This window comes from Eubalaena glacialis, chromosome 4, assembly GCF_028564815.1.
Source record: "Eubalaena glacialis isolate mEubGla1 chromosome 4, mEubGla1.1.hap2.+ XY, whole genome shotgun sequence".
NCBI classification, from domain to species: Eukaryota; Metazoa; Chordata; class Mammalia; order Artiodactyla; family Balaenidae; genus Eubalaena; species Eubalaena glacialis.
In genome coordinates, this window is record NC_083719.1 from 28,812,970 (window position 1) to 28,840,712 (window position 27,743).

Sequence of the window (27,743 nt, forward strand, 5' to 3'; positions counted from 1 at the left end):
CTCTGACCTAGGTGAACTTACTTAACCTCTCTCAGCACCTTTATTCATCAGTGAAATAACAGTACCTTCCTCAAAAAGTGGATTTTCTGAGAAATAATAAGATCACATATAATACAGCACTTAAATCAGGGCCTGACAGGTCTTAAGTACTCAATAAATGTTGGCATAAGAATAAAATAATAATAATAAGAATTATCTTTCTGAGATGCTGGAGATAATAGGTCAGAATGTTTCGATAAGAAGCTTCTATATATCACGCTATTACTATTTTATATTAAGAGTGATGGGTAAAGAGTATATATTACTGGAGTCAGCCCTGTCATCTTAAACCTGCCTCTGCCACTTAATAAGTATATGACCTTGGAAAAATCACTTAACCTCTGAGCCTTGGTTTCTCCATCACTAAAATGCAAATAATAGCATATGACATAGAGTTGTTTTGAGTTTTCAATAAAATAACATATATAACATGCATAGGCCAGTGCCTGGCAGAATATGTACTCAATGAATGTCAGCAAAACACATTTCCTTCCCCCTTCTTCTGCAGTACATGCCTTTTGCTTCCAGGGTAATAGGTCAGAATATTTGAAATCCTAATTGTGATTGATCATTGGGCAGTATTACGATATGTTTGTATGTTTGAGAATTAGATTGAGAATTTGAATCTTTGAACATATCTAAAGTACATTTTGTACACTGAAGGTAATAATAATGAAACTAAAAGTACAAAACATGTAACTTCAAACAAGAAATGCATGTGTCCTCAAAACGAACAAAAGTTCTACTCAGCTTGTATTTAAAAAGAGAGACTTCAGAATAGCTGGAGTGAATCCATTTCCTCAGTAGCTTGAGGTTGCTTTTCCCTCGAGTTTTTTTTTTTACTGTTCCTGGTTCCTTGTCCATGATTTGAAAAGAATGATAGGAGGAGGAGAAATTAGGAAGCATTGGTATAACCCAATTCAGACCCCAGGTAGTATGAGTTTCTTTTGGTTCTCGGAGGCTAATTCTTCTCTCTGTAAATGACAATGAGACCTAGACCTACCAAGAAAGCACATGTAAGGGGAAAAGAAGAGTCTTTTGAAGGACTCTGCTGTAGAAGTCCAGTCAGTAAGATGTGAGTCCTGAAACAAGCTCATATCTCATTCCTCAAGAATTGCTGAGCAAAGCCATAGGCGTGGCTGCCAAAGCCCAGATGTCAAACAACACCACCACCACCACCAAACAAAAAACCCCACAAAAAACCCAGTACAGGAATTGTTCTCTTGGCTTGAGCATCTCGCTGGAATAATCAATCCCAGATGTCCTGGAACTCTGCTAGTTTCCTGATGTGCTCTTGTGCTTTCTACCCCACCTCCTCTGGAAACCCAGTGACAACATTCACCGAACTTTCATTGCCAAGAGCCCAAATTCTTGGCTTTTGAAACCTCTGCAAAGAAGTGAAAGCAGAACTGGCCCCATGAAATAGGAGTTGGTTTCCAAGGTTAAATGTTAGTTGCAAGGGCCTCAAATAAGATTTCAGTGTAAAGAAAAGGCACAGAAAATCTCAGAGTTGGAAGTAAACTTTGAGATTTAGTCTGACTTATACCTAAATCACAAATGGACTTCAGTTTTAATCATTTACATATCAACCTCCCTCTAAGCTCTAGAAATACTAAGATGTTTAAGATACAGTCCTTTCAAGAAAACAGACACACATGACCAGATTACAAGTTAGTCTGTAGTAAAGCTTTAATAGAAATATAAACAGAGGACAAGTAATAAATTGTAGGGCTGGAAATGTAGGTGGAGACAGTGTGTACGCAGCAGGCAGGTGGCTGGGTCTTCAAAGAAAAGTAAAACATCAACAGGTAGAAAAGCCAGAGGAGGGCATTTCAAGTAGCACAGACAACAGCATAGTGGCCTGGAGAGACTTGATATTTCTGAGGAGAAGCAAGTGGGCTTGAGTTGTTGTAGCTGGAGGTACCTGAGTAGGAACGTGCTGGAGATGAGTTTGGAAAGATAAATTGGGGTCAGATTATGGAATGTTTTATGTGCTATGCTGATGAGTTTAGAATTTATTCAGTAGACAGAAGGTAACTATCAAAGGGTTTTGAGCAGGATGTGCCATGATCAATTACTGGCTTTGAAACATTAACTGTCAGCCATGGGAAGGATAGATGGGACCTGAGGAGACCATAGAAGTAGGGAGACCACTTAGGAGGCAGATGCAATAGTGCAAGGGAGAGATGTTGAGAGCCTTAATTATCTAAAACCATAGTAGAAGGCACATGGAGGATGGATTGAGAACAATTTGGAGTCTCAAATTGGCAAGAGCTTAGAGCTGATTAGATGTGAGGTGTAATGGAGGCAGGGGCCCATTCAAAGGTGGCTTTGAAGTTTCTAGCTTGAGCAACTGAGTGAATGGCAGTGCTATATTAAGTGAGAGCATATTGGCAAGAGGAGCTCATCTTGGAGGATGGCTAGGAGGGCTGAGGAAGATAACATTTTGGATGTGTTAAATTTGAGGTACCCACAATACATCCACTTGGCAATGTCTAATAGGCTGTATGGACCAGAAACTCGAGATATATTAGAAGTTAAAGAAATGGATAAGAAATCCATGGAATATGTGTATGTTAAACAAGAAGACTTAGGAAAGAACTTTGGAGAACGTTTACACTTATTTTGGAGAGAACATATATGGTGTTTTTGAATCAAAATAGAGCAGGCTCAAGTGTGAGCTTTTCCACTTACAGTGAGACTGTATCTTCCTTTCTTCATCTAATGAAATATAAATAATATGACTCTATTTTAAAGGCTTTATTTAATGTATGGCACATACTAAGCATCTGTGAAATGTTAATTATTGTAATTATTATTATTGTATTATCTAGGGGTCACTCAGAAGGAGGACTGGGAAGGAGACTCAGGAGGAGTCTTTAGAGAATTGGAAGAGTCAGGAAAAAATAGAAAGGAACTCATAGGAGGAGAAAGTTTCAGAGAAGGGAATGGTCATTATCAATGTCACAAAAGACATGAAGGGGCAGTTCAAAGAGGGAATGCAAATGTCCAATAAACACAAAACAGGATTTCCAATCTCATACAGAATTTACAAATTCAAAAAATGAAATACCATTTTCAACCTACTGTATTTGTGTTAATGAAAAATACAGGTCATATAAACCCAGCTCTGTCAAAGGTATGGGGAGATCAGCCCTCTCAGGACTCTAGTATGGAACTGTTGGTTGATATATATATCCACAGGTAACCAGCTAGAGTTTTACATATCTCTATATACATATCTATATCTATATCTATATCTATGTATCTTCCTTGTAGATTTGTCTATTGTAGGAAAACTGGTACATGTTAATGGCCCATATAATATGGTCATTCAAAAGCATGAAGTAGAGCTTTGAAGAGTCATGGAAAAATATCCCAGATATATTGTTAGAGGTAAAAACACACACATAAATAGATATTAGTATTATATATAGTATAACCCATAAATATACATAACTATATAATTAAGGAGGGTAACAGTAATCTCTGGGGTATGGAATTATGGGGGACTTTCAACTTGTGTTGAAATAATGTATATTATTTGACTTTTTTTTTAAACAACAAATATGTATTATACCTCTGATAATAAAAAAGAATAAAATTTTAAAAAGAGTATCACATACATGTCAAATATTGAGACAATATAATGTAGTGTTAAGAGAATGGACTAGAGCCAGATGCCTGAGTTACAATCAGTTTATTTATTAGCTGGGTGAGCTTGTCACAAGTCACTTTATTTCTCAGTTTTCTCACCTATAAAATGGGGATAATAATACCTACTTCATAAATGAGTTAATGAGTTAATGTAAGTACAACTCCTCAGAAAGATGCCTGACACATAGTATGTACTAATTAGAGTTGATGATGATAATGATGACTAATAAGCAGCCATACAGGCAAACGGGAAATCATCGCTGACATTAGAGTGAGCTGTACTGGTAGAACAGATTTTTAAGATTACCGTTTGTCCAGTACCTGTTTAAACACCTCCTCAAATCAGGAACTCACTCATTACCTGTCCAGGTGGCCCTTTCCATTACTGGACAGTTCTGTTAGAATACAGTAGGCAAGGTCATGGACTTCAGGGTCAGACAGACCTGTGTCTGAATCCAGGCTCCTCTACTTTCTGTGTGCCGTAGGGCAAGTTATCCTAAGCCTCAGTTTTCTCTAATGAGGATTAGAATAGCATCTATAATATGGAGAGGTAATATAGAGTAAATGAGATTTTTCACATAAAGCACTTCGCATGGTGTTTGGTATATGGTAAGTGCTCTATAAATATTTAGCTATTGTTGCAGCTGTAGCCAGCCACCCAGACTTACCGGAAGTGTGACGGCACGGAGCATGAGCTTCATCTTTGTCCTTGTTAGACACCTCTAGGACAGCTGCATGCTGAAAACTTATTTTGGTATAACTTTTGATAGGTCTTAAGCTGTAGGAGACAATAGAAGGAGCAAGGAAAACCATCCTTTTCTCTTTATAGGAGGGGGAAGAGGGAAGGTGCCTCAATGCCCATTAACCTATTAGTGATCTACTGTCTTCTTGGTCATGTGAACAAAAATAGCCTTTTCTGGGCTGAGGGGCTGGGGAGAGAAAGCCAAAGAAAAGCAGGGTGGAAAAGGAGGATTTGGGGTGATTATTTCCAGAGAGAACTGCAGTTAAGTAGGAGAACAGGTGATACACTCAGTAAATTTTGTGTCAGCCAAACCAGTCTTGGGCAAGACCTTAGTGATGAAATTATGACCCATAAACTAGATTGTTTCCAGGCTGCTGCATTCATATTCTTTCCTATCACTAGTAAATATTCTAACACTGCCTCTACAAAATTAAAAGAGAAAATATTTGCCAAACCTTGGTGTATGAGTGGGTGGGGAGCAAAATCTGCTCTAACATCCAGGTGCCAAGGGGCAGTGGCTTTTCCAAATCAGGATTCTAGGAATGGCTGGCAACACCAGGGCAGATAGAGAAGTGAACATTTAGGAGCATTTAGCTCCCCCCCGCCCAGGGTCTCCCTGAAGGGGAACAGAGGCTGCTAAGCCACAAAGAGCCAGCTCAGGGTACCTGGTCTCTAGCAGAGCACTGGGGGAACTCTACAATCAACAGCCACTCCGCCATGCCCACAAAAACAGATTGACAGGAGGTATAGCATGGAATAGGGCAAGGAGAACAAGTATATTTTACCTCCTGGGCCCACTCTGGTAGTGGTTTCCTAGAGTGATGCTTGAAGTTCCAGAGCAAAAGGCTGGGTTTGGTGGAGCTTGGTTTATTATTGTCTGTCATGGGGCATGGGTGGGGGAAGAGCTAAACTTCTGCCACAAATTTGCTATTCATGCCCAGTGAAACAGCAGTATACCTTGAGTCAAGGCGCCTTGTGTGTGAGTCCCAACTCTGCTATGAAATAGCAATGTAACCTTAAGTTGCTTAAACATTCTGAGCCTCACTTTCCTCAACAGTCCTTCAACAAATTTATCTGGTGAGCTCCTACTAAGTGCCAAGTGCAGTTAGAGCTGCAGGTGGTAATAAAATAAAATAAGATAAATAAAACACGGCCATTACTCTTAAGGAGACAACAATCTAGTGCAAGAGACAAACATGAAAAATAATGAAAATGTGAAATATAGATTCTCTAGAAGTCTCAGTGCACTAAGAGCAGCAAGGAGAGACAGTCTAAGAAGGCTGGAGAAGACTTCATAGAGAGGGTTGCATTTGAGTTGTTCTTGAAGGGCGAGTAACAGTTCATCCAGAAGGAGAAGACATTACAGGAAGAAGGTACTCTATATGCAAAAGCACAGAGGCATGACAGAGGGCACTGTATGAAAGGATGGTAAGTTCTGCAAGGCTGCTGTACCGGGCAGCACTTCCTAAAGGGTATTTCAATGTTGATTCCAAGGGATGGAGGAAGAAAGGCTCTGTGAAAGAACTCAGTTTAGGAAGAAACCAAACTGAATTAAACAAAGTGACACAGGTTTACTTCCTGAAGGACTTCTCAGAACTTTTGACATACTAAACTTCCCTACTGGCATGTTGGGAACAAATTAATTTTTAAAAAGCCACTGTATTTATATTTACCTGAATTCTTTTTAAAATGGTCAGTGATTTAAATTTTGGCAAATAAAACCTTATTTAGAGCCATAGAGAAAATATCTTAGGTCTGGTTTTATTTAAAGCAAAAGGTATGTAGAGCACTGTTTGAACTGAGGGTACAAGAATACTAGTGGAGTTTGGGAAAGGATTTGGGCCCCACTTTAGGACATAAGTTCTTTCTGAACAATGACTATCTCACCAATGAACTATTTTATCTGATCATAGAAACATGACTTCAACACATCCCTATGAACTAATTTTTCTTTATGATTCATGGTGGTTAAGAGCTCTAGCTCTGGAGACAGACAAGCCTGCTCAAATCCCAGAACCACCACTTTCTGGCTGTGTGTAATCCTGGTTTTCTCATCCATAGGATGGGGATGAGAATAGTACCTATCTCTTGGTGATGCTGCAAAAATGAGATAAGGTATGTAAAGTGGTTATCATGTAATAAATAAGTTGTTTTCATATTAACTGAAACCTGGGCTTTGACTTCATTACCTTCTAGCTACACCATTGGCAATGAAGGAAAATGAGATAGGGGCTAGTAACTGTGAAAAGCTACCACTACGCTGGTGTGGAAAACATTTTGCTGCTTAATGTCTCAAAAGTGAGCTAGCGCTTAGCCCCTGGAAACATAATATCATAGACGAGGCAGTCCGATATAATTACTTATATGCAAAGACGATGATATGGAAGTCAGTGTTCTTTCAGTAACCAAAGATTTCAGGCAAGGGGAATTGTGCCACCTTGTGGTGGGAGAGCACTAGGCCCAAGGCTGATTTCTAGTTGCTGTGCCTAGCAGAGATCCCTCTCTGACCTTTGCCGACCCTTGATTTTATGAGACCCCTGGGCAATTGACTTAATTGGTGCCTATTTCTTCTTCAAATTTGGAATCACAGTATCTCTTGGTTTACTGACAAGGAAGTTAAAGTGCCAGATAGCTTTCTGTATTTTATATGGTCTAGTAGTAGAGAATGAATCAGTCTTCAGTGCGACTTGCATGTAAAAAAACCTCAAGTTGCTCATAAAATTTTGTAGCTCATATTTCTGTGGAACAAATTTTTTTTTTTTTTTTTTCAAACAGGGGCTATGCAAACCACACTTGTTGCAGGCTTGTGGTCTAAATAGGAGGTAACTGAAGAACACTTAATAGAAACCGGGTTTCTGGATCAGTCTTTTGGACCAGATTATTTCTAACTCTTGCCCAACTTCTCCAGTATTAAGAAAACGGAGTATGTAAATCTTAATGGCTGGAAATGGGGATGAAAGATCCTCTTTTTAGCATTTAAGCGCCTCTGGGCTGTAAACCTCTGTGCTTAGGAGAAGAAATCACCTGAAAATCATGAACACTATAAAAGGCCCTACATTAGATAAAATTTTTCAGCTGTGATTAAAAGCAATCCACATATCCTAGATATCCTTGACCTGCCATCTGAATCAAGCAAAGGGTTGCCTGTTCTTTAGGGAGAAAACCCAAGACTCTAGTACCATTTTGGAGGCCTATTAGCAGAGTCAGCATTTTAGGGGGATGGTCACATGGTGAAATAGTTGCCTCAGACTGAGGTCAGCCTTCTAGGTCAATAAGGCAGTGATTGGTGCTAGCAGGAGGGAGAGAAGGCAAGAACCAAGAAAAATGCACAAATGGTTTTCTCCTTTCCTTTAGGTCTTCTGTTAACAGTAAAGAGAAAACCTCTACACAAGATAGCCAACAATAAAGCCAACCTTAATAAAAAAAATTCTGGACCACAAAATATATTTACCAACACTGATAGCAGTGGCAGATCAAAAGCAGAACAAAGGACTCTGGAAAAAAAAAGGTCCACTTAGCAGCATTAGAGGTGAAGTACCCAAGAGCCATTAGAAACCAGGATCCTGTAACTTGGGAGAAGAAATCTTTAGACACATGCTTTAAGTTAGTTTTTCATGTCACTAGGACTCATATCACCTTCCATTTCCCTTTTTCTAACTCTACTTTCATTCTTTTCAGTTCTTTTTTAAGAAAATTCTGCAATACCTAAGTATTATAGTTTATTGGCAAACATTTAAATATACTATTTGTAAGAATTTTTAGCCATAACCTGTTTGAGGTCATTAAAACTGCTTTGTGAGGAAATATTTGATCTTCTGAAACACTGGCCTGATCTGGTTTACTGAAGTCAGAAAGGCCATTTTGATTCTTATAAATGAAAAAACGAGGGATATGAAAAATTGATTTGTTCAAGGTCAATCTGATGATTATAAAGCAGACATCCTGAATCACAGATGATTACTCTTTCCATCCCACTATGCTGCCCCCATCAAACTGGATTAAAAAGGCTCGTTTTAGGAAAGGAATGCTCACCAAGGTTGTTCAAAAAAATCCTGAGCCCCTGAACAAGTGTATATCTAGGAAACAGGCAATCTTGAATCATATTCCTTTGTCTACCCAGGGACAAAGGAGAAGTCAGATTCAAGTTTATAAGAAGCTTTTATTTTTCCCTTTTCATCGCTCCTCAGTTACCTGAGCTAATAGAGCTCAAACGCCTGTGTCTTTGGGGATCCGAATTTGTCTCTGACAACATCTCTATCATCATTCACTCAGTGCTTCTACAGCCACATCTTGGTTCTTCATTTAAGAAAGTATTTTTTCATTTCAGTCATTTGTCCAGTGTGTAAATCCTAATAATCAGCCAGTACCCAAGGTATCAGCAGTGAGCAGTGTTCTGCTGTGGCAGGAGTACACATACACAAGTTAGTTAATCCAGTGGCTTGTCCTTGGACTGCTAGGCTTCCTCCTTCCTGGCTGCTGCCGCTCTCCCTCAGCTGATTCCCAGAATACTTTAAGCTTCGCACTCAGGACTGAGGTCTCAGGTTGCGGCCCTGGCTGAAGGCACCTATATTCCATTGACCTTCCCTGCAGTGCCTATGAACTGGTCACCCAGTCGGTCACTGCAGATTTTAGCCCTGTCTGGAGATGGAACTGCTGCTGTTCTTGCCCAGAATACTCTGAATTGACTAAGGCAGCCTCAGAAGAGTTGCTTCCATTTTCACATATCCAGCTGAAAATGGATTTTCAACATTAACTGTGATAAAAACGAAGTATCAGAAAGAAGTGGCCATTCAGACTCCATTTTTGGGTGGCACTAAAATTTTTTAAATTTTACTATTTTGTGAGACCCCAAAGTCTTAACATCTCCAAACTGACAAACCTATATCCAGAAAACAAGAGCACAAAGTATAGCACTGTAAAATAAAATGTTATGGTGTAACCCTCGTTTCATTTGAAATTATTTTTAATATTTCCAGTTTTTCTTTATTGACAGTATAAAATTGCTAACTGTCCACTCTCTGAGATTTTGACTTTAAAATGTTTTATGAAATGGTAGTAATAATGAATGGTAGTTATAGTTTTAATATCCTTATATCTGACAAAATAGAAAGTTGTCACCTATTTTGGTTCCAAAAGTTTTAAAATTTTACTATTTTGTGAAATCCCTAAGTTTTAAGAAACTACATTGGAAATGTTCAGCACAACACAACTTACTACAAAGTTTCACTCTTGGCAGACTGTAGATGAGAACTAAACTACTTTCTAAACTCATTCAGTGGGAAGCAGCTATCTGGATAACAGTCCGATCAAACACCTGATGTTTCTAGCTGACCTAGTCAATAAGGTCATATACAACTTTTACATTCTTTTAAGTTAGCTACTGGCCACTGAAATTTGAGGTAGATAAGGTAGGAAAAAAACAATCAAGCCCAGATCAACTGTCCCACATACAAATTTTAATAAACGTTCATTAGCAAGCATGCAAAGAGTTTATGCAACCTGTTTCATAAGCTCAGTGAAGCCTTACTTCTCTGTTTCGGCAGTTTACCCACCACTTTCCATGAAAGGTCCACTTAAGGCAAACCTGACAATATTCCAGAGAAGGGATTGTCCTAATCCATTCAGCAACAAGCAACCGGAAATCTTTGGACAAAATGGCAGGAAGTAAGACCATTTAGGGGGGTCAAGCCGTATACACCAGGCCTAAGGGTACAGGCTACAGGCCTCACTAGATTCTTGTATCCTTTCCATGCAAGGATGGGGAACTACTCTGAAATAATTTAGTTCACATATCCTGAATACTTCTAGTTTTACCAATGAGAGCCACTACTATTAGCTATTATACTGATCAATGAGCTATTAATTTCCAAAAGAAAACCTACTTCAAACATTTACTCTGCTAATTACCGAAACTTCTGGCCGTGACTAAGATATGGATGCCAGAAACACCTGTAACAGCCGCCTGTGGCATTTCTGATTAGAGCACGAGCTGTCCACTGCTGGAGTGAGAAATCCACAGTAGAGCTGCCAACTGCCTGCCGCAGGGGTGCACGTAACCTGACACGTGTATAAAAACACTACTAATACATACTTGGGAAAAGAGAAAATACTATACAATCTCCCTAATTTCTCAGGACCCAACAGCTTTTGTTTCACGTGGGGACAAGGGCCAGCAGTGTGAAGACAGGAAGGGGAGAAGGGAGTCTACACTGTTCTGAAAACCCCTCACCCTAAGCTATAGGGAATGCCAAATGCTGCCCTTCCAGCAACTGTAACTAATTCTTAGCAGGACTACTCGATGGCACCACAGAAATTCTGTGGCTTCTTGTAAAAATGATTATGTTACAAGACTTATTTTTATTAGAACAATAGAATTTAACAAATCATTTTATTTTTGTTGTTTTGAATCATTCATTCTAGGTGGAAACACATCATCAAGTAGGGAATAAAGGAATTAAAAAATGGAAAAAATATTACCTACCTATTCCTGGTAAGCACAATTTTACTGGAAAGAATATGAGATAAACTTCAAAAAGGCAAAGATAATCTTAAAAATAAGATCATAGTCTTCTATATGTGACACATGAACTGAATTTGTAGACACCAAAGCATCCTGCTCTGCCTGAGGAAGTGCTCCCCCTAGTGGTCTTTCATAGGAACGTGAACAAAGTTAAACTAGACAAATAAGAGTGCGCATAAAAAGAAAATTCTTTATTAAGTCACACCTTGATGTCAGGGTGATTTAGAAAGAATTAAATTCATTAGTTTCTGAATTCTAAATAACTCAAGATACGTGCGGCTAAAATAATAGTTTTAAATGTGCAAAAAAGTCTTATTAAGTCGATACATGTTTTAAATTCTTTATAGGTTCAACTTGAAAAAAAATACATTAGGTCAAAATAAATTCAAACCTAAATAATGGAATTAAATAGTGACTAATAATCTGAAAGTGGAGGTTCTTTCACCTAACAAATATTATTGTATCCTAGGTACTGTTCTAGGTACTAGACATGCCACTGAAAAAAAAAAACAACCGCCCTATTTTAAATTTAAAGGAAAACTGTAGTCCTTGAAATGTTTACTGATTAAATATTTTCATAATTATGTTTTAGACTTGTGTTTATCCAGACAAAAAAATATTTGGACATTTAGTAGATTTAATCATTTCCTTCTCAAACATGTACTATACTTTACAAAACTCCAACTTCTTTTGTACCAGCTGGGCACCCTGAGATTGCCTGGAAGATTTATTAGTTATCAGGTACTCACCCTGAACTAGACACCCAGAATTGCACAAATTGTACACGTGCCTGGGAGCAGTGCCTACATAATGTTCTAGAGGAGCTTTTCCCTGAAGTGCTTTGCTGAAATACTCTCCGAAGGCCGAAAGTGCCTGGCCACTGAGAGACACTGAGCTGTTGTCACATGGTGCAGAAACTTCATTTTAGTTATATACTTTTTCTAATAGAAAACAAGTTAGATAATTTAGTGTTATATTTTCTTAACCTACATACCACAAAAATTATTTCATTGAAAACTACCTAAGAAAGTATAAAATCACTTAATACATGGTTTTGTACACCATGGTTTGATTGAGAAACTCTTATAGGCAAATAGAAGGTATCTAATAAGTACTTACTACACTGAACAGTTTTCAGAACAAGATGAAAATCTGTAACTCTGAAGACTGTTTTATAGCCTGTTCACAGATGTCTTCAAAATGTACACTTGAAAAATAAATCATATAATTATTCAGACTTGTTTGACGAAGCCTAAACTTCAGAACATTTGTGAAGAAATCAGTTAAAAGCAGTCACTTCAATGCAATTAAAGACTATTTTAAAAAAAGTATCCTTTAAAACAGTGGTTCTCAAACTTGAGCACTTATCAGAATCTCCTGGGGGGCAGCTTTTTAAACTACAGATTGCTGGCCCACCCCCAGAGTTACTGACAAGTTTCCAGGTGATCTAGGCACAACACTCTGAGAACCACTGCTCTAAGACAGATTCTCCAGAATTCCAATTAGGGAGCGATGCCCGTATGCCACTGCTTTTTCTAACAGTAAATAAATAAAAGAACATTTCAGATATGCTTCATCAAACTTTAAATTTTTAGACTCTTGGAATGTCCTGCTTAAGTAGAATAAAACATAAAACTTACTCATCTTGGCTCATAACGATTCCCATGAGTTCAAAAGACAGAACCGCAGGCTAGTCCAGTACTGGATAATCTGTGACTACGTGAAAACATTACTTATAAAATATACAGCAACTATTAGAGGGCAGGGACTTCGCTCCTATCTCTTCCATGCTTCTTCCCCTTAGAAAATCCAATAAGAAATCACAAAGAGTGCTGCACTCAGAATGAGGACATGACCAATCATGACTGTGCACATAAATAGCACAGTGGCTTGCCATACTTAATACTAAGATTCAGGAACTTCTTCATCAGGACAGCAGTAATATTCCACAAAACATATTTGTCCATCTTCATTTCTAATCATATACTGTAATGAGAGGAATCCTCGGTTATCTGTTCGAATAGATACCTTACAAGATAGGACTAATGCCTTTGTAGAGGGTTTCAGTAAAGAAATCTTGTATCTGTAGAAAAATAAATAAAAAGCTGTTATTTGGACACACTTAAAGCAGTGCTCATAATTCCAAGTAAAGGACAAAAATTAGCCAAGAACTACCAAGTAGCAAATATAAGAATAAAATCAAATCCTTGTCCAATTTGCTAGTATTTTCTCTTCATTTTAAAAATTTCATCCACTATTGCAATCCAAAATACCCAAGTAAACCCAGCAACCTACTATTTGTTTTTCTTAATGCTATACTTTTATCTACACATTGAAATTTTTAAAAAATTTATTTAATAGGAATGTGGTATTTAACCTCACCTTCATCTCCAATGGCAACCTCTATATTAAGAACTGACCTGTTGACCTGGGTCTGATTACAGTGAAATGATTCCATCAAATCAGAATCTTTGGGATAGTCAAGGTGGGAGCTTCCTGCATTCCCAAAAGTAGATAACCTATAGTAGAAAATGAGCAACTCATTTATTCATTGGTCCAACAATAAGCCACATTAGGATCCAAATAAGAAAACACTTCCTTAAGAAGCTCATTCTGGTGAGTGAAACAGGTATGTAAACACCTGTTGACAAGACACTATAACAATTACATAATGAAGATTCCTGTAGGATGCTGTGGGAGTACAGGAGAGCTAGCAACTAATAAATGGCTTTGAAAAAAGCCAGTCACAAAAGGAATCCATAGGGGTTTGCCTCAATTTCATTACCTGAATTCTACTCTGATATTGTCCTTTCGTCCTCCTGAAATCAGAACCATATAACAGGAAAGAGCTGAGGAGTGACCGAAGACCCTGATCTTCATCAACTGCAAGCCTGGGGTCCTGTTCCCTGTCTCTACTGCCCCACCAAGCAATTAGGGCTTTTCTGAATCCCAGACTGTTCTTCAGGCTGTTTTATGGTTTTCTTTGCTTGGTAATATCAGCAGTTTGTAGACAATTTATGAATGTTTATATGTTTACTTAATCTGCATGAACTTACTGATCATTTGCTTTGGGGTTAACATGTGGCTGAGCACTATATGAGCACAGTGATAAAGACCTAGGTGCTGACTCTCCCCAGGATCCATCTTTCCTCTCTTCTAACATCACCTCTTTCTCTCAGCTATGTTGTCCATGCCCAGCCATGCTGATGGCTCCCAAATCTAAATTTCCAGTCTAGACTGATCTCCTGAGCTCTAGATCTGTATATCCAACTACTCCCTAGTGTCACAGGCTCCTCAAGTTTAATGTATCCAAAAAAAATATTTCAACTTCCAGTTCCCCACCATCAAGTAATTTCCTATATGGGCGATGAAAGATATCATGATCCATCTAGTTACTCATGCTGAGAGATCATTTAGATGGGGAGCCTCTGGAATACTCTGTTTAAGTGCCTGGAATTTTAATTCATATCACTGCTTAAGTAGGGTTCCACTGATTTCCATTTTGATTAACATTTTAACCAATCTTGAGCCAAATTTTTAACTGCCTAACCTATGAGAAAGGCCTGCAGCTCTTCTAAAGTAGATACAAAAAGAACAGTTACACCTCTCATACTATATGTATTTAACTCCTTTACTCTTTAATATTCTGAAATATTTCAAAAGAGAAGACATTTAAATTCTCTCTCTAAATTGATTCTAATCATGAAAAGAGTTTTGCCATTTCATAATTTGTTGGGTCAAAACGTGAGAAGCAGCTAGATAGTTTTTGACACTGTATTCCTGATGAAAATTGCCCTCTCTTAGGAAGCTCCCCTTGACCATTCCTGCCTAAGTGCTGTTTCCCTAAGTATTTATGTATATTATTTTGGAACTTAATGGAATGTAATTTTGTTCCCTCTGAGCTGTTTCACATATATCCTTGTCACCTTGATTTGAAGCTGTTCATTCCTGTAGTGCTTAATAAGGCAAATATGCACACAGTAGGTGATCAATAGATACTTAGTGAATGAACCATGTATAGAAAACAGCTATTTCCTTTTGCATCCTGTACTAACTTGAAAGGAAAGAAAAAGAGATACCGTACACTACAAACACCTTTTCCAAAAGTTTAAGCCCAATTTTCCTCACGATGCAACCTATCTACAACAGTAAGTAGTACAACAATGCAAAGACCACTAGGTTATGAACTAGGAGACTGGGCTACTTTTCTAGAAACCAACACTACCTATGAAGCTTTAAATAGTGAGTTAATCTTCCTGGGTCTTCCTAGTGTCCTGACCTAAAAAAGTATGAAGTAAGAGTAAAAGTTCTCTAAAGTTCTGAAAATTCTAGTAACCTGGATAATAAAAATTCTGCATCCTAAGCAAATGTGTAAGTAGGGAGATGGAGTAAACTACATTAACTATAACTGTACTGCTTTCAGGTACCTGAAATAAGGTTTATCTGGAGACATGGTGATCTGTAGGACCTCACTTGTCATATCCAATTCGGAAAATGCTTCACGGAGTCCCTCTGACTGCAGAATAATTTTATTAATGACATTGGTGCTGCAGAAATCGAAATCCAGAGTCTCCTCGGGCTCCTGAGTATTGATTTTACAGACTGTCACCACTCCTCCTTCTTCCAGAAATAGCATCAAAGGGTAACCGTAACCTTGGTAACACATCCTAAGTGCAGTTAAAGTCCCTGCAATGGAAGCAGATCATACTCGGGGCTTAGCTTATAGCTCTGGGTTCAGCTTCTCCTCACATGATGCCTAAAACTCCTCAAGAATATTTTATCCTGTCCATTTCTAGCATATATGTATGTATATCCTTATAAGAAGGGATCACATCTTCCCTGATGATAGCTGTCTGTAGACAATTCCAAAAATAACTGTAAAAAATTGGGAACAAAATGTAATGTAACTCTTTGAAATCGTTTTCCAGGTTGCCAAAAACCACCTCAGAAACAGTTGATTATATATATACAACTTCAGGATGGAGAATCTATACGGTCCAATACTGCATGTAATAACTCTTGTGGAATAGGCTATGCTATTCGTGAAGGTTCAATTTGTGCAACGATGGATTGCTTTGATATATTGTCTTACTATAACATCAGTGTATTCACTGTGATAAGGACCCTTCCAACCTTTTCTATTGGGAGAGAGTCTTTACATTTCCTCAAATTTTAAGGTCTAATTGGGAGAAAAAGGATGGTTACTGGTGGTTAGGGTTTTACCTCTGCAAACCACTAGAGAGGAGGAGGAATATGACAGGACACTCAAGTTCCTCTTCCTTACTGGGTGGAGAACCACAGTGAGGAATGGGGGAAGGCAGATGCTTTTATGGAAAACCAGCTGGGGAACACTGCATTAGAAAATATAATTTTAACCAATTCCAATAATAATGGAATTGTCATTACAAAATTAAAATATGTTTTCTAGAAGACCATAACTGAATTTTCCCTAGCAAATATCCAGATTCCTTTCCTATGAAATAAAAAATCATTCTTCTAGGGATTCCTTGTTGTTTTATATCTAGAGCAACCAAATTCACTATTCCTAAAAATATATAAATATTTTAAAGGAAAGCATTTAAGAAAATAAACATAATTTATAAACAGGGATTAAAGAAAAAAAGCAAACAAATTTCGAACACAGTAAACTGGGAGTCAGGACAATTGGTATCTTATTTTTTCTGCCACTAACTGTAATTCTAGACAAGTTAGAAAAAAGAAGCAATTAAAACATATTTCTCAATGTTAAAGATATTTAAGACATGTTCAAAGTCTTCTTTTGATTAGTTCAAATTTAAAATCCTAAAAGCTTCATAAATTTAAAAAAAGATGAATGTAAATACTTTTGCAAATATGAAAAGAACCGTAAGCACACTTTCTATTAACACTGTGAAAAATCAGAATCCATGATTGTGGCAAATGAAAAATGAATTGGCAATTAATTTTCTAAACAAATGTTTATATTACTTATATTCTAATAACTTTGCCTGTATTTTTCTGACCATTCTGTATAATGCTTTTATGTTGTTATAATGATAATAAAATAGTTCACCTGGCATAGGGTTTGATCCAAAAATAGATAAACAGTCTAAAAGGACGGTTAAATTAATTCGAAAAGTAACAGACTCTTCTTGAACTCGAAACTCTTGAAATATTCCAGCCTATGAAAAAAAGTAAATGTGAAAATGTATATATATTAAAGAATGAAAACTCACAGATAAGGTTCTAGATTTCACTTTATATGTTTTTAAAATAACAATATTGTGCTAACCCCATGAAAATAATTTCTGATTATCAATCAGAACATCTTAAACTTTTTCAATTGTGATCCATTAGAATACTGCTACTCAACAGTTGAAGGTGTAACTGATTTCAGTCCCGTGCAAAACTTTATGAAAGGTCCTTCATCTAGCTTCTTGGAGCTAAACTATCCTCCACGTGACTCTCCCTTATCTCCATTTTGTGCCCATCAGTTCGGCGAAGGTCATTTGGAAAACAGCCAAACAATTAGACACCGCATGAGTCATACTGGTTTTCAATTTCTTTTGAGGACAGGAACCATGCCTTATTTATCCCTCTGTACCTGAGGTCACACTGTGCACTGAGGTGTGCTAAAAAAATGCTGAATTAAATCTGAAATCCTATCTGAACCATACAAATATTACTTTGTAAGAACAAATAGATTATAACCAATACAAGGAAAAAAATTAATAATAGGAAGGTAGTGCAAAAGAGCACATACTATGGAAACAAGTGTTCTGGGTTCTCATCCCAACTATGCCACTTGCCAGCTGCAGGACTGTTGGCAACATATAAAACACTCAAAAAAGTGCTCGCCTATAGTTTAGCTTAATATATTTTAGACATTATTATTATTAACCATTATCTCTGTAAAACACGATAGGGAAAGAATTTGTTACCAGAAGAGAAAAATAATTCAAATAATGATATTTTGTTCTCTAACTTAAATGATGTCTAGTAAGACCCTCGGAATTCATTGAGCTTGGTGAAGAATATCATATGTCACAGGCTTAAAGGTGCCTACTTCCATACCTGAATAAAAGCATTTGCTTGCACACACTTTGCGTTTTCCACTGTAACCTTGATTCCATTTTTAGTAGCGAAACACGTGGCATGTTCTCGGAAATGAATGGCCTTCAAGATAGTGGAGAGATTCCTGACGTTGTCAAGGCTGGCCACTAAGCTGTAATCATTCTCATCTGGGATCTGCTGGGTTAGGAGGGGCATGGTCCACGGCGCATTCGGCCCCGAGGGATGCTCCAGGTGCCAACACCCGCTCCCGCGGGGTCACGAAACACCTGATGAGATGCGACAGATAAAACTCCGCGTCAGTGCTGACGAGGCCCGCGATTTCAACCGGCGTTGAGCCGAGTGCAAGAGGCCTAGACGTTGAACACGGCGGAGCAGGGATTGAACCCCACCTCTGCCACTTAACTGTCTCTAACTTGGGGGGAAATTACTGTCTGTAAGCTACGGTTTCGTCGTCTTTACTAAGGAGACAGTAACACACGAAAAGTTACGAAGGATAAAAATAGGCCAACTAACACGGTCATTCGGGGCCAGCTTCAACCAAACTGGGGCTACGTATCCCCCGGGTCGGTTTTGAGGTGTCCGCGCCTCCAACCTTACTCCTAACAGAACAGGCGATAGAGGGGCGGGCTTGAGTCCTCGGAAGGTCCTCGAAGAGTCCTAGACAGCGCGGCTCACCAGCCCACGGCACCCGCTTACTAGTCTCGGGATCCCGAGCACCCAAACCTTACCTTTGCGCCGGGCCAGGACGCAGCTCCCGGAAAACTGGGGAAGAAGTGGAGCAACTCCCGCCACTCTTTTCAGATGGCCCGGCCAGCTCGGCCACCGTCACCACAGAGATAGACGAGGCCTAGAGAGCCGAGCGAGCCGTACCACAGAGACGGGAAAGAGGCACCATAGAGCAGGAGGAGGACTGCCGAGCCGAGCCCCGGGACCATAGAGATGGGAAAGCGGAGCGAGCGGCCGAGCCGGAAGGAAGGCCCAGAGTGAAGGCGGGGAGCAAGATGGCGGTGACGAAGAGGAAACGGCGTGGAGGCCCGGCGTTTCAGGCGAAAAAGCTAAAAAGAAACGAAAAAGATGCTAAGCCGCCTGCTAAGCCGAGCGACGTAGCAGAGGAGGCGGAGGAGGAAGAGAGAGATCGTATCCCAGGCCCGGTTTGCAAGGTAGAGGAGGCTCTGCGGCCGTGGCTTCACGCGCCTTTGTTGGGGCTGCTTACCACATGATGGCTCTGCGGGTTTCCGAGTTGCAGGGGTGTTTCGGGAGCTCGGTCCCATGTCTCCCGGCGGGATCCGCTACCGCGTTTACATTTAACGCTCGTTCACGTGGCCGCAGTCTTGGAGGCTGCGGGCTGAGCGACAGGGCGGACTTCTGAGCTCTTACCCGGCTCACAGGAAGCGACTTACGGGGGCTCAGTTACAGGGTTTGGTCTTCCAGTTACTCCATTTTTTGTTGTCGTTGGAGGATAGTAGTTTTTCCCTCCAGTTGTTTCTCGCTCTCGAGTATATCCCTTCCAGTGATGAATTCCAGTGAATCCCTTCCAGAATTCCACATTCTGCCATAATGAGCTGCGGTCAGTTAGGGATCCTGAAGCTTGTTATGCGGTCGTTTAAAAGTTGCTCTCCTTTGGGACTATGATTTTGACTTGTTTGATCTTTAACTCTCAAGGGGTAACGAAAACTGGAGTAGATAGTATGACCTTTACGTATATTCGACAAAGTTTTAACGTGCCAGGCACTTAAGAAATTAGGTTTCCCCTGCTTTGGGATTGCAAAACTAGAACATGACCACTTCCTCCTAACATGTTGGAGTTTAGAAGAAAACTAAGAACTCATATGAGTTGATGGTTTTTATTCAAAAGGAGGTGAGCAGAAGTTGTTGGACTTAACTTTCATTCAACTGAGAGCTCTGTAAGCTAGATCAGATACTGTGGAGACAAGAATTGTGTTTGATTGCTTAATTTCTGTCTCCCCCCGCTCCCAAACTTAGCATAGACCTCTGTCTACCACGTAGTGAGTGATAGATAAATGACCCTTTGTGGCGGAGTGGCAAGCACTGGGAAAGGAGTTAGCTTTTAGTATGCAAGATGAGCTTGAATTCTAGCCCTGATATTAATTATCAGGGACGTTTTGAACTCTTTGCTCACCTGCAAATTAAGAGCAAGAAAATGTGATTTACTTTTTGTGAAAAATAAGCTGGACTTCTTGTAGATTTTCTGTAAATGTTAGTGTTCTCACTCTTCCCTTTAAGAGCTAGAAAGAAATATGATAGTAGCTATGATCTGAGTCACAATATAAAAAATACTACTGAAGTGCAAGAGATAAAGATTACTTTAGGATAACCAGGTAAGGGATCATGAAGGATTTAGCCTTTGAGCTGGATCCCAAGGTAAGGGCAAAATTCTGATATTCAAAAATGAGAGGGAACAATATAAGAGGGAGAGAGCAAGAGAGAGAAAAAAAACTAATCAAAGGTGTTGAAGTGGACGAAATGCTGACAATTTAAAAAGTACAGCCAAATTGGCTAAAGTGTAGGGTGTATTTGGGGCAATAGGTAGAAATATAGATGTATTTTAGAATCCAGTGTTAAAGCTGTGTCATTTTGGACTTTGTTTAGAAAACCCTGGAAGGTAAAGATGTGATTGGAGCATGTAGGTGGTAGTCTGCCTTGTCTGTTGGAGGAGCTTCTGGCTGGAAAGACCAGCATTTAGAAGATTTGCAGTTGATAAGAGATTAAGAATCTGAAGCTTGAAGGCAGTATCACTAGGAGAGGACTAAGTTGCTGCAAAGAGAGATTGATAGAATTTACTAGTGCTTATGATATGAGAGAACAAGGGCAAACAGAAGAGTCAAAGCATGGGGGACTGAAATGATGGTGACATCATCAGAAAAATAAATAGCAAGGAAATTTACCAGATTTTAAGGGTTGGTATTCTAGAGTTGAATTTGAGGTAAGCCAGATACTTGGATTATTAGGGCTAGAAAGAGTTCCTTACCTTTCTGTAGAGTTAGTTGACAATCAAAGCTGTGAGAGTGATTATGAGAACTCTGTCCTGGAGAGATCAGAAATAAAAAAGAGGGCTAAGAAAGAATCTTTAGAGTCAGGAGGAGGAATTGGAGAGATTGAAGAAAAAAAAAACAAAAAGAAGGGAAGCCAAGGAGATTTCTGGGTAGCAGCTGGGGTCAGTGAGTGCTACAGAGATATTGAATTAAAGATTAAGGTCAGGATTGTTTGGCTTGCTACTTGGAAGCTTTATCTGTAAACAAACAAACAAGATAGATTCACTATGAAATGTTAAAATTCATCTCACTTTTTTTTTCTTTAGGGCAAGTGGAAAAATAAGGAACGGATTCTCATCTTTTCTTCTAGAGGAATAAATTTCAGAACAAGACATTTAATGCAAGACTTGAGAATGTTGATGCCTCATTCTAAAGCAGGTACCTTTATATCATATACTTTAAAATTTTGTATTTGTAAACTTGCCTGTTTATATGTTTTCACTTTGAGTCACACTTTGTTCGTTCAGCATATCAGGTAAAGAACCATGACTTCTCAGAAGTGTATCTGTTCAGTGCCAAGATTTTTCCAATTAATATTTTGTTAGAAATTCTTTGCAAAATTCATTAAACATTCTCTTCACTTTCTTAAACAGATATCCCAACTAGCAAAACATTTCTTAAAGGTCCAGGAATGCCTTCAATGTAATGTTCTCAGAGGTCATGAGCTGGTTTGTCCTTCTAAATGATTCGGGACTGCCATGTATTGCTTTCTGCATTTAAAAAAACTTTTTATTAAAAAACTTAATGGGCCAGGAGTAGGATTTCAAGCACCTTCAAGTTGGGACTCAGTCTACTCCTAAGTGCCAAGCTTTTCTTTTTAGTAATGGGGTATCTTACAGGCAAGTGAAGAACATCTAGTTTGGGGTTTATAACTGTGACAGCGCCCTCATGCAGGTGTTTTTGTGCCTGTGTTGGGAGGTGCTTTTGGTTTTAATTCTAGGTAATAACTTAGTTCTTTAGACCAATGTTTCTCAAACTGAGGTCTGCTGTTACATCTTCAGGTCTCTGAAAATAATGAGAGAATTTTAATTTATGAGCTCTAAATGTGGTTTGTGAGAATTTTCCCATGTTTGAAAGGGATTCATAGAATTCAGGCATACCTCTTTTTATTGTGCTTCGCTTTATTGCATTTTTCCCCCATTTGAAGGTTTGTGGCAACCCTGCGTCAAACGAGTTTCTTGGTGCCGTTTTTTCAGTGGCATTTATTTGCTCACTTTGTGTCTGTGTCACATTTTGGTAATTCTTGCGATATTTCAAACTCTTTCATTGTTAGCATCTTTTAGCACTAAAATATTTTTAAATTAAGGTATGTACGTTGTTTTTTTAGACATAATGCTACTGTACACTTAACAGACTACAGTATAGTATAAACATAACATTTATATGCACTGGGAAACCAAAAAAATTTGTGTGACTCGCTTTGTTGCGATATTCGCTTTGTTATGGTAGTCTGGAACTGAACCGGCAGCATCTCTGAGGTATGTCTGTACACAAGTAAGAGACACTGCTTAGAGCTTTATAATTCTTGAGGACTATGTTTAATCACTCATTTTTACATTTCAAAAGAACAAGATTTTTAAAGAGGTCATGTGTTTTCAGGTCTAATCATTTTGAAGATTAATAAAATCTCATTTAAACTGAAGATTATAAAAACACTTAATATTTAATTTTCTAGAAAGTATGTGTGATTTGATTGAAGTAGCTTCGAAATTTTTTGTTTACTTACCTTTTTTTGTTTTTATAGATACTAAAATGGATCGTAAAGATAAGTTATTTGTGATTAACGAGGTAATTTTAGAAATTAATTAAAGTAAAATATTCTAGCAACATTGTATTTAGGAACACAATATTTGGAACACTAGAAATAGTTCATTTAAAAAATAAGTCAGTTACTCAGTGACTTTTAAGTTGTTTTGTATAAGATATGCAAATTTTATGAACTTTAATTATCTGCCTTTTAAATTTTTATAGTACTCATTGTCTATTTCACAAAGTTTAGTGCTTCAGTATATATTATTTCTTGATCATTCTTATATTTGTCTTCTCTCAACAAGCATACTGAAATTTCTTGAGGACAAGGATTATCTCATTCTTTTTTTTTCTCATGTCTAGTACAGTGCTAAATTCATAGTAGGTACTCATAAAAATTATCAACGTAAATAAAATAAAAAGCCCATTAAATATTTTTAAAAACTCATTGAAAAGTATTTTGCCAGTTTTAAAAGCGGTGCATGTGATATTTGCTCTTAAGATATTACAAACTAGTAATATGTTAAATTTTCAAAGTATTGTTGAAGACTAAACTTGCGTTTTCAGAGCAGATTTTCTTTTAAAACTTAGAAGAATTGTTTTAAGATAATTCTCTTTAGCTATTAGAAAGGCCTCTGTAATTCATTTAGCACAAATTTTGGAAGTGCTGCTCTATCATGGCATTATTCTATAGAAACTGTGTTTAAAAAAACGCCCCTGTCATCATGGAGCTTCCATTCTAATGGGGGAGACAGGCCCTAAACAAGTAGTATATTTTCAAGTGAAGATAGGAGAAATAAACAGGATGTGGGTTGCCAGCAACTAAAGCTCACAACTTAGTGTGTAGTTGTGTTTATTGTAAGACCAGTAAGGAACAAAAGCATTGGACTGAAGAATTCTTTAAGCCTCAGGAAGTGTATATGTATTAGTTTATGAACACTACAATAATATAGGACTTCATTCCTTTTATTGTTTTTGTATATTTCTCAATTGTGACTTTGTAAATCTTTAAGATGTTGAAGTTTAATTCAACTTGAAATAGGTTTTGTATACTTGCCTTTCACCAACTCCTTAGTGATTTTACAGAACCAAATCACAGAAATGGTAGTACAGATGAGGAAGAAAAAACAAATTTCTTGAGCTTAAAATCGAAAAGCTAAAGAGTTAAAAATCAAAGTAACCATTATAAAGGATGTTTTTGGTTCTATAAGTACTGTATTTTTCTACAGTTGGTGAGGCTAATTGTAATGTGCTTTATCCCTGGGGCATTTGTTTTAAATCTTCGTAGTTTGTACACAGGACCATGGTCAGAAGAAGAGGTTCCCCAAGGGAGGCCAGTAAAAATGCTAGGCCAGAAAGAGTAGCTGCTTCCACCAAAGAGGTGGGCAGAGCACAGTTTACCTTGGACAGAACACCTAAGAGGAACTTTAAACGTTTCCATGAATAAATTTACCTTGATTTAGACCTTTGTAGCCTAGTAACCTGCTTAAGCATTTTTGGAGGCATCTAAATATTCATTGCATTGAATTGCTTTAGATCTTATTTTTATTATCCACTTCATTTTTCTATACTTTGCTCCATTTAGGTTTGTGAAATAAAAAACTGCAATAAATGTATCTATTTTGAAGCTAAGAAAAAACAAGATCTCTATATGTGGTAAGAGAATGTATTAAATAAGATTAGAGAATATGTGAATATTATTAGCACATTATGGTGTCTTTTAAACTGAATTGGTAGTAAGCTTTTACTATGTTCTAAATTTTAATTAGTTGAAAAAGCTTTTATATTTTTTAGGCTTTCAAATTCACCTCATGGACCATCTGCTAAATTCCTTGTTCAAAATAGTAAGTTGACTCAATTTAAAAGTTTTTGTGAGAAAATTGAAAATAATCTTTTGGGATAATCGTGCCAAAGTTATAACTATTTTTGTTGCTGTTATAATTTTTTTAGTTCATACTCTAGCTGAGCTAAAGATGACTGGAAACTGTTTGAAAGGTTCTCGGCCCCTCTTGTCTTTTGATCCTGTAAGTTTCTCATTTAGTGTATGAGGTCTAATTTTCTTACTGTGCATGGTTGGTTTTTGGTGGATATAGTTGTATAATTCAATTTAGTTAATATAAAAACACAAACAATTATAAACAAAACTAATGTTGTCAAGTAATATGTTCACTCTATTTTTATAGGCTTTTGATGAATTACCACATTTTGCTTTGTTAAAAGAACTCTTAATTCAGGTAAATATCTTTACTAGAAACTATTTTTAGTAAAATATTATAAATGAGTGTCTTCCTTTGAACTTAGCTATCTAAAGCACACATGTCATAGAATACAGAACTAATGTGTCCTTTTTCCCACTAGATCTTTAGTACACCACGGTATCATCCCAAAAGTCAACCATTTGTGGACCATGTGTTTACGTTCGCTATTTTGGATAATAGGATATGGTTTCGGAACTTTCAGGTTAGCTTTAATTAACTTTTAATTATACTTTGAAATAAATTGGGATATATTGTTTTTATAGATATGGAAAATGCAAATGATAAATTCTTTTCTTTTCTTTTACATCGCTTTCTTTTCCCCACAGACTTGTAGTAAATAACCTTTATCTCATAACTTAGGTTCATGGCTGTCAGCTAATATGGTGTATGGATTTTCTAACAAGCCACTATATATTGAGTAAAATATAAGTTTCTCTCCCAAGAGGTTAGAATCTACCAGGGGTGAGGTGGGGTTTAAGACTTTGAAAAACATAACCCCTGTAGAAAGCATTCAATGAGAACTATTAGATGAGTCATACAGTGATTCATCCAGGAGGAGAGGTAATTCTGGAAATCTGTGGAGAGGTAGAAGAGAGCAGCAACGCAAAATTTCAGACAGCTTATGAAGTAAACTGGGCTCTTTTCTGCATGTTGTTGTTATATTGGTTACTTTGCAATGTGAGTTAAACATATCCCCTTCTTAACCCCTGAGGGCAGGCATACCTTAACAAACTATAGTAATATTTGTAGTTCAGAAGTTGCCTCTTAATTCCACAGTCAGTAACTATTCAAAAAGAAATTTTGCCAATGTCTTTTTATCTACCTTTTAATCTAATTTGAATTAAATTTATAAAAACAATTTAGGGGTTGATTTAAATTTTGAAAGGGTGCCCCATAGAGTGCTTTCATACGTTTTGTTATCATGGTTGCAGTTTTAAATATTCATTTAACCACAATTTTTCAAGAAGACGCGCATTGTGAGAAGCAAGATACAGACCAAATTGAAGTGACTCAATTTTAAATACACACTGAAAAAGCATTTATATTTTCCTATGACAACTACCTGTAACCAGTAATGTATTTCAGAAAGTATTGATGATTTGGCACTTGCCAAGTTTCACTTCCACCTTAACTTCATTGGTTGTCAGTTATTTTAGGTACATTTGTAATGAGGATATAGCCTGTATACATTTTAGGAGTAGTATATCCAAACCAAAATGAAATGTTTCCTTTTTATTAAAGATCATAGAAGAAGATGCTGCTCTTGTAGAAATAGGACCCCGTTTTGTCTTAAATCTCATAAAGATTTTCCAGGGAAGTTTTGGAGGACCAACTTTGTATGAAAATCCTCACTACCAGTCACCAAACATGGTAAGCTGTTTTTGTTCAGTGGTCCTCGATGTCCCAGAACTCTTGGGCCAAAATAATTCTGTCAAGTAACTGTTCTGTTAACTGTGAAACTGAATTTGGTTTTTGCTGCATACAGTCGTACAAATTGCTTTTTTTTTGATGAGGCAGGGTGAAGGGAAGTAGGGTTCATAAGTGAATGTCCTTGCCATATATAAAATGTTTATTTTTATTTCAAAAGCACCTTTAATATTTTTTTGTTTCTAGCATCGGCGTGTCATAAGATCCATCACAGCTGCAAAATACAGAGAGAAACAGCAAGTGAAAGACGTGCAGAAGCTGAGAAAGAAACAACCAAAGACTATTCTTCCCCATGATCCCACTGCAGATGTTTTTGTTACACCAGCTGAGGAAAAGCCGATAGAAATACAGTGGGTAAAACCAGAGCCAAAAGTAGATTTGAAAGCAAGAAAGAAAAGGATTTATAAAAGGCAAAGGAAAATGAAACAGAAGATGAACCGTGGGAATGCAAAATGAATCAATGGATAACTAATTTGTTCTCAGTTGTTTTATATTTATTTTATGTTCAAGGTGTACATACATTTATTATTCGGGACGACCTTATATCTAACTAGTGTGACATTTAAAAGAGAAAAATTAAGATTTTGTGGCTTCGGGGGGGGGGGTCCTATGTTTTTCTAAATAAAATATCATCAGAACTCAGCACTTAATTTCTGTTTTCCTTTTCAAAGCTTGTTTGTATTATTAAAAACTTAGCACACTTAAGGTTTAGGCCTGCTCTCTTGGATTAAAATTTTGAGTTTAGCAAAGCTGAAATTCAAACAGATTTATTGGATCATTATTACACGTAAAGCAGCATTAGGCACTTTGAGAGCATAGTTTCAGATGGTAAAGTTGGGGTAGACTGCTAGAAGGGAAAGCATCTTACTGAGGTTTGAGTCCCTGAGTCACAAATCAGTGAGGCCCCAGAAAAGCCAACCTCTCATCTTGTTTTCTTACCTTGAAAATGTATGCTAAAAATACTTAGGTTTTGCAAATCAAATGAGTTAATATATGTGTTGAAAGCTTTTTGTAGATTACAAATTTAATTTAGAAGCAGTGCCTGTAAATTATCAAATTAACAGTAAAAGGAAGAAAAACAGGACAGTTGTTAAGAGGGCACCAGGAGATTTGAATTTCTCCTGTTATGAAAGAACTTTACTTGAAGTAAAGAGAGCACTGGGCTTACCACCCTGGAAGTCGATTAGTAATGGAAAGACAAGATTCTGGGTGCAAGTGGCCAGGGATAGGGGTCATGCATGTGG

The 27,743-nt window shown here is 37.6% G+C and overlaps 3 protein-coding genes across 3 annotated transcripts in view; 2 read left to right on the forward strand and 1 right to left on the reverse strand.

Annotated features, from left to right (window-relative positions):
- TTC23L (tetratricopeptide repeat domain 23 like) overlaps positions 1–15,845 on the forward strand; it is a 68,012-nt gene extending 52,167 nt beyond the window's left edge. The window contains 2 exon segments of the mRNA XM_061189186.1: positions 6,500–6,553; positions 15,382–15,845. The gene's annotated coding sequence lies outside the window, so the exon portion shown is untranslated.
- Positions 12,142–18,878, reverse strand: RAD1 (RAD1 checkpoint DNA exonuclease). The gene is made up of 6 exons (XM_061189185.1): positions 18,740–18,878; positions 18,012–18,277; positions 17,011–17,119; positions 15,386–15,644; positions 13,379–13,477; positions 12,142–13,041 (listed from the first exon to the last, which is right to left on the reverse strand). The coding sequence occupies exons 2-6, from the start codon at positions 18,204–18,206 to the stop codon at positions 12,864–12,866; spliced, it is 840 nt and encodes a 279-aa protein (XP_061045168.1). The 5' UTR covers positions 18,207–18,277; positions 18,740–18,878; the 3' UTR covers positions 12,142–12,863.
- Positions 18,874–27,093, forward strand: BRIX1 (biogenesis of ribosomes BRX1). The gene is made up of 10 exons (XM_061189184.1): positions 18,874–19,171; positions 21,331–21,442; positions 22,809–22,852; positions 24,399–24,469; positions 24,608–24,657; positions 24,764–24,837; positions 24,997–25,047; positions 25,172–25,273; positions 26,314–26,442; positions 26,686–27,093. The coding sequence occupies exons 1-10, from the start codon at positions 19,013–19,015 to the stop codon at positions 26,953–26,955; spliced, it is 1,062 nt and encodes a 353-aa protein (XP_061045167.1). The 5' UTR covers positions 18,874–19,012; the 3' UTR covers positions 26,956–27,093.
- The last annotated feature ends 650 nt before the right edge of the window (positions 27,094–27,743 follow it).

Coding starts and splice junctions, on each gene's coding strand:
- RAD1 (XM_061189185.1), bottom strand. CDS start 18,206: ATGCCCCTCCTAACCCAGCAGATCCCAGATGAGAATGATTACAGCTTA. Junction 17,120..18,011: donor AAGCAAATGCTTTTATTCAG/GTATGGAAGTAG, acceptor TTTTTTTCATAG/GCTGGAATATTTCAAGAGTT. Junction 15,645..17,010: donor TGGATCAAACCCTATGCCAG/GTGAACTATTTT, acceptor CTTCCATTGCAG/GGACTTTAACTGCACTTAGG.
- BRIX1 (XM_061189184.1), top strand. CDS start 19,013: ATGGCGGTGACGAAGAGGAAACGGCGTGGAGGCCCGGCGTTTCAGGCG. Junction 24,658..24,763: donor TAAATTCCTTGTTCAAAATA/GTAAGTTGACTC, acceptor TAATTTTTTTAG/TTCATACTCTAGCTGAGCTA. Junction 26,443..26,685: donor ACTACCAGTCACCAAACATG/GTAAGCTGTTTT, acceptor TTTTGTTTCTAG/CATCGGCGTGTCATAAGATC.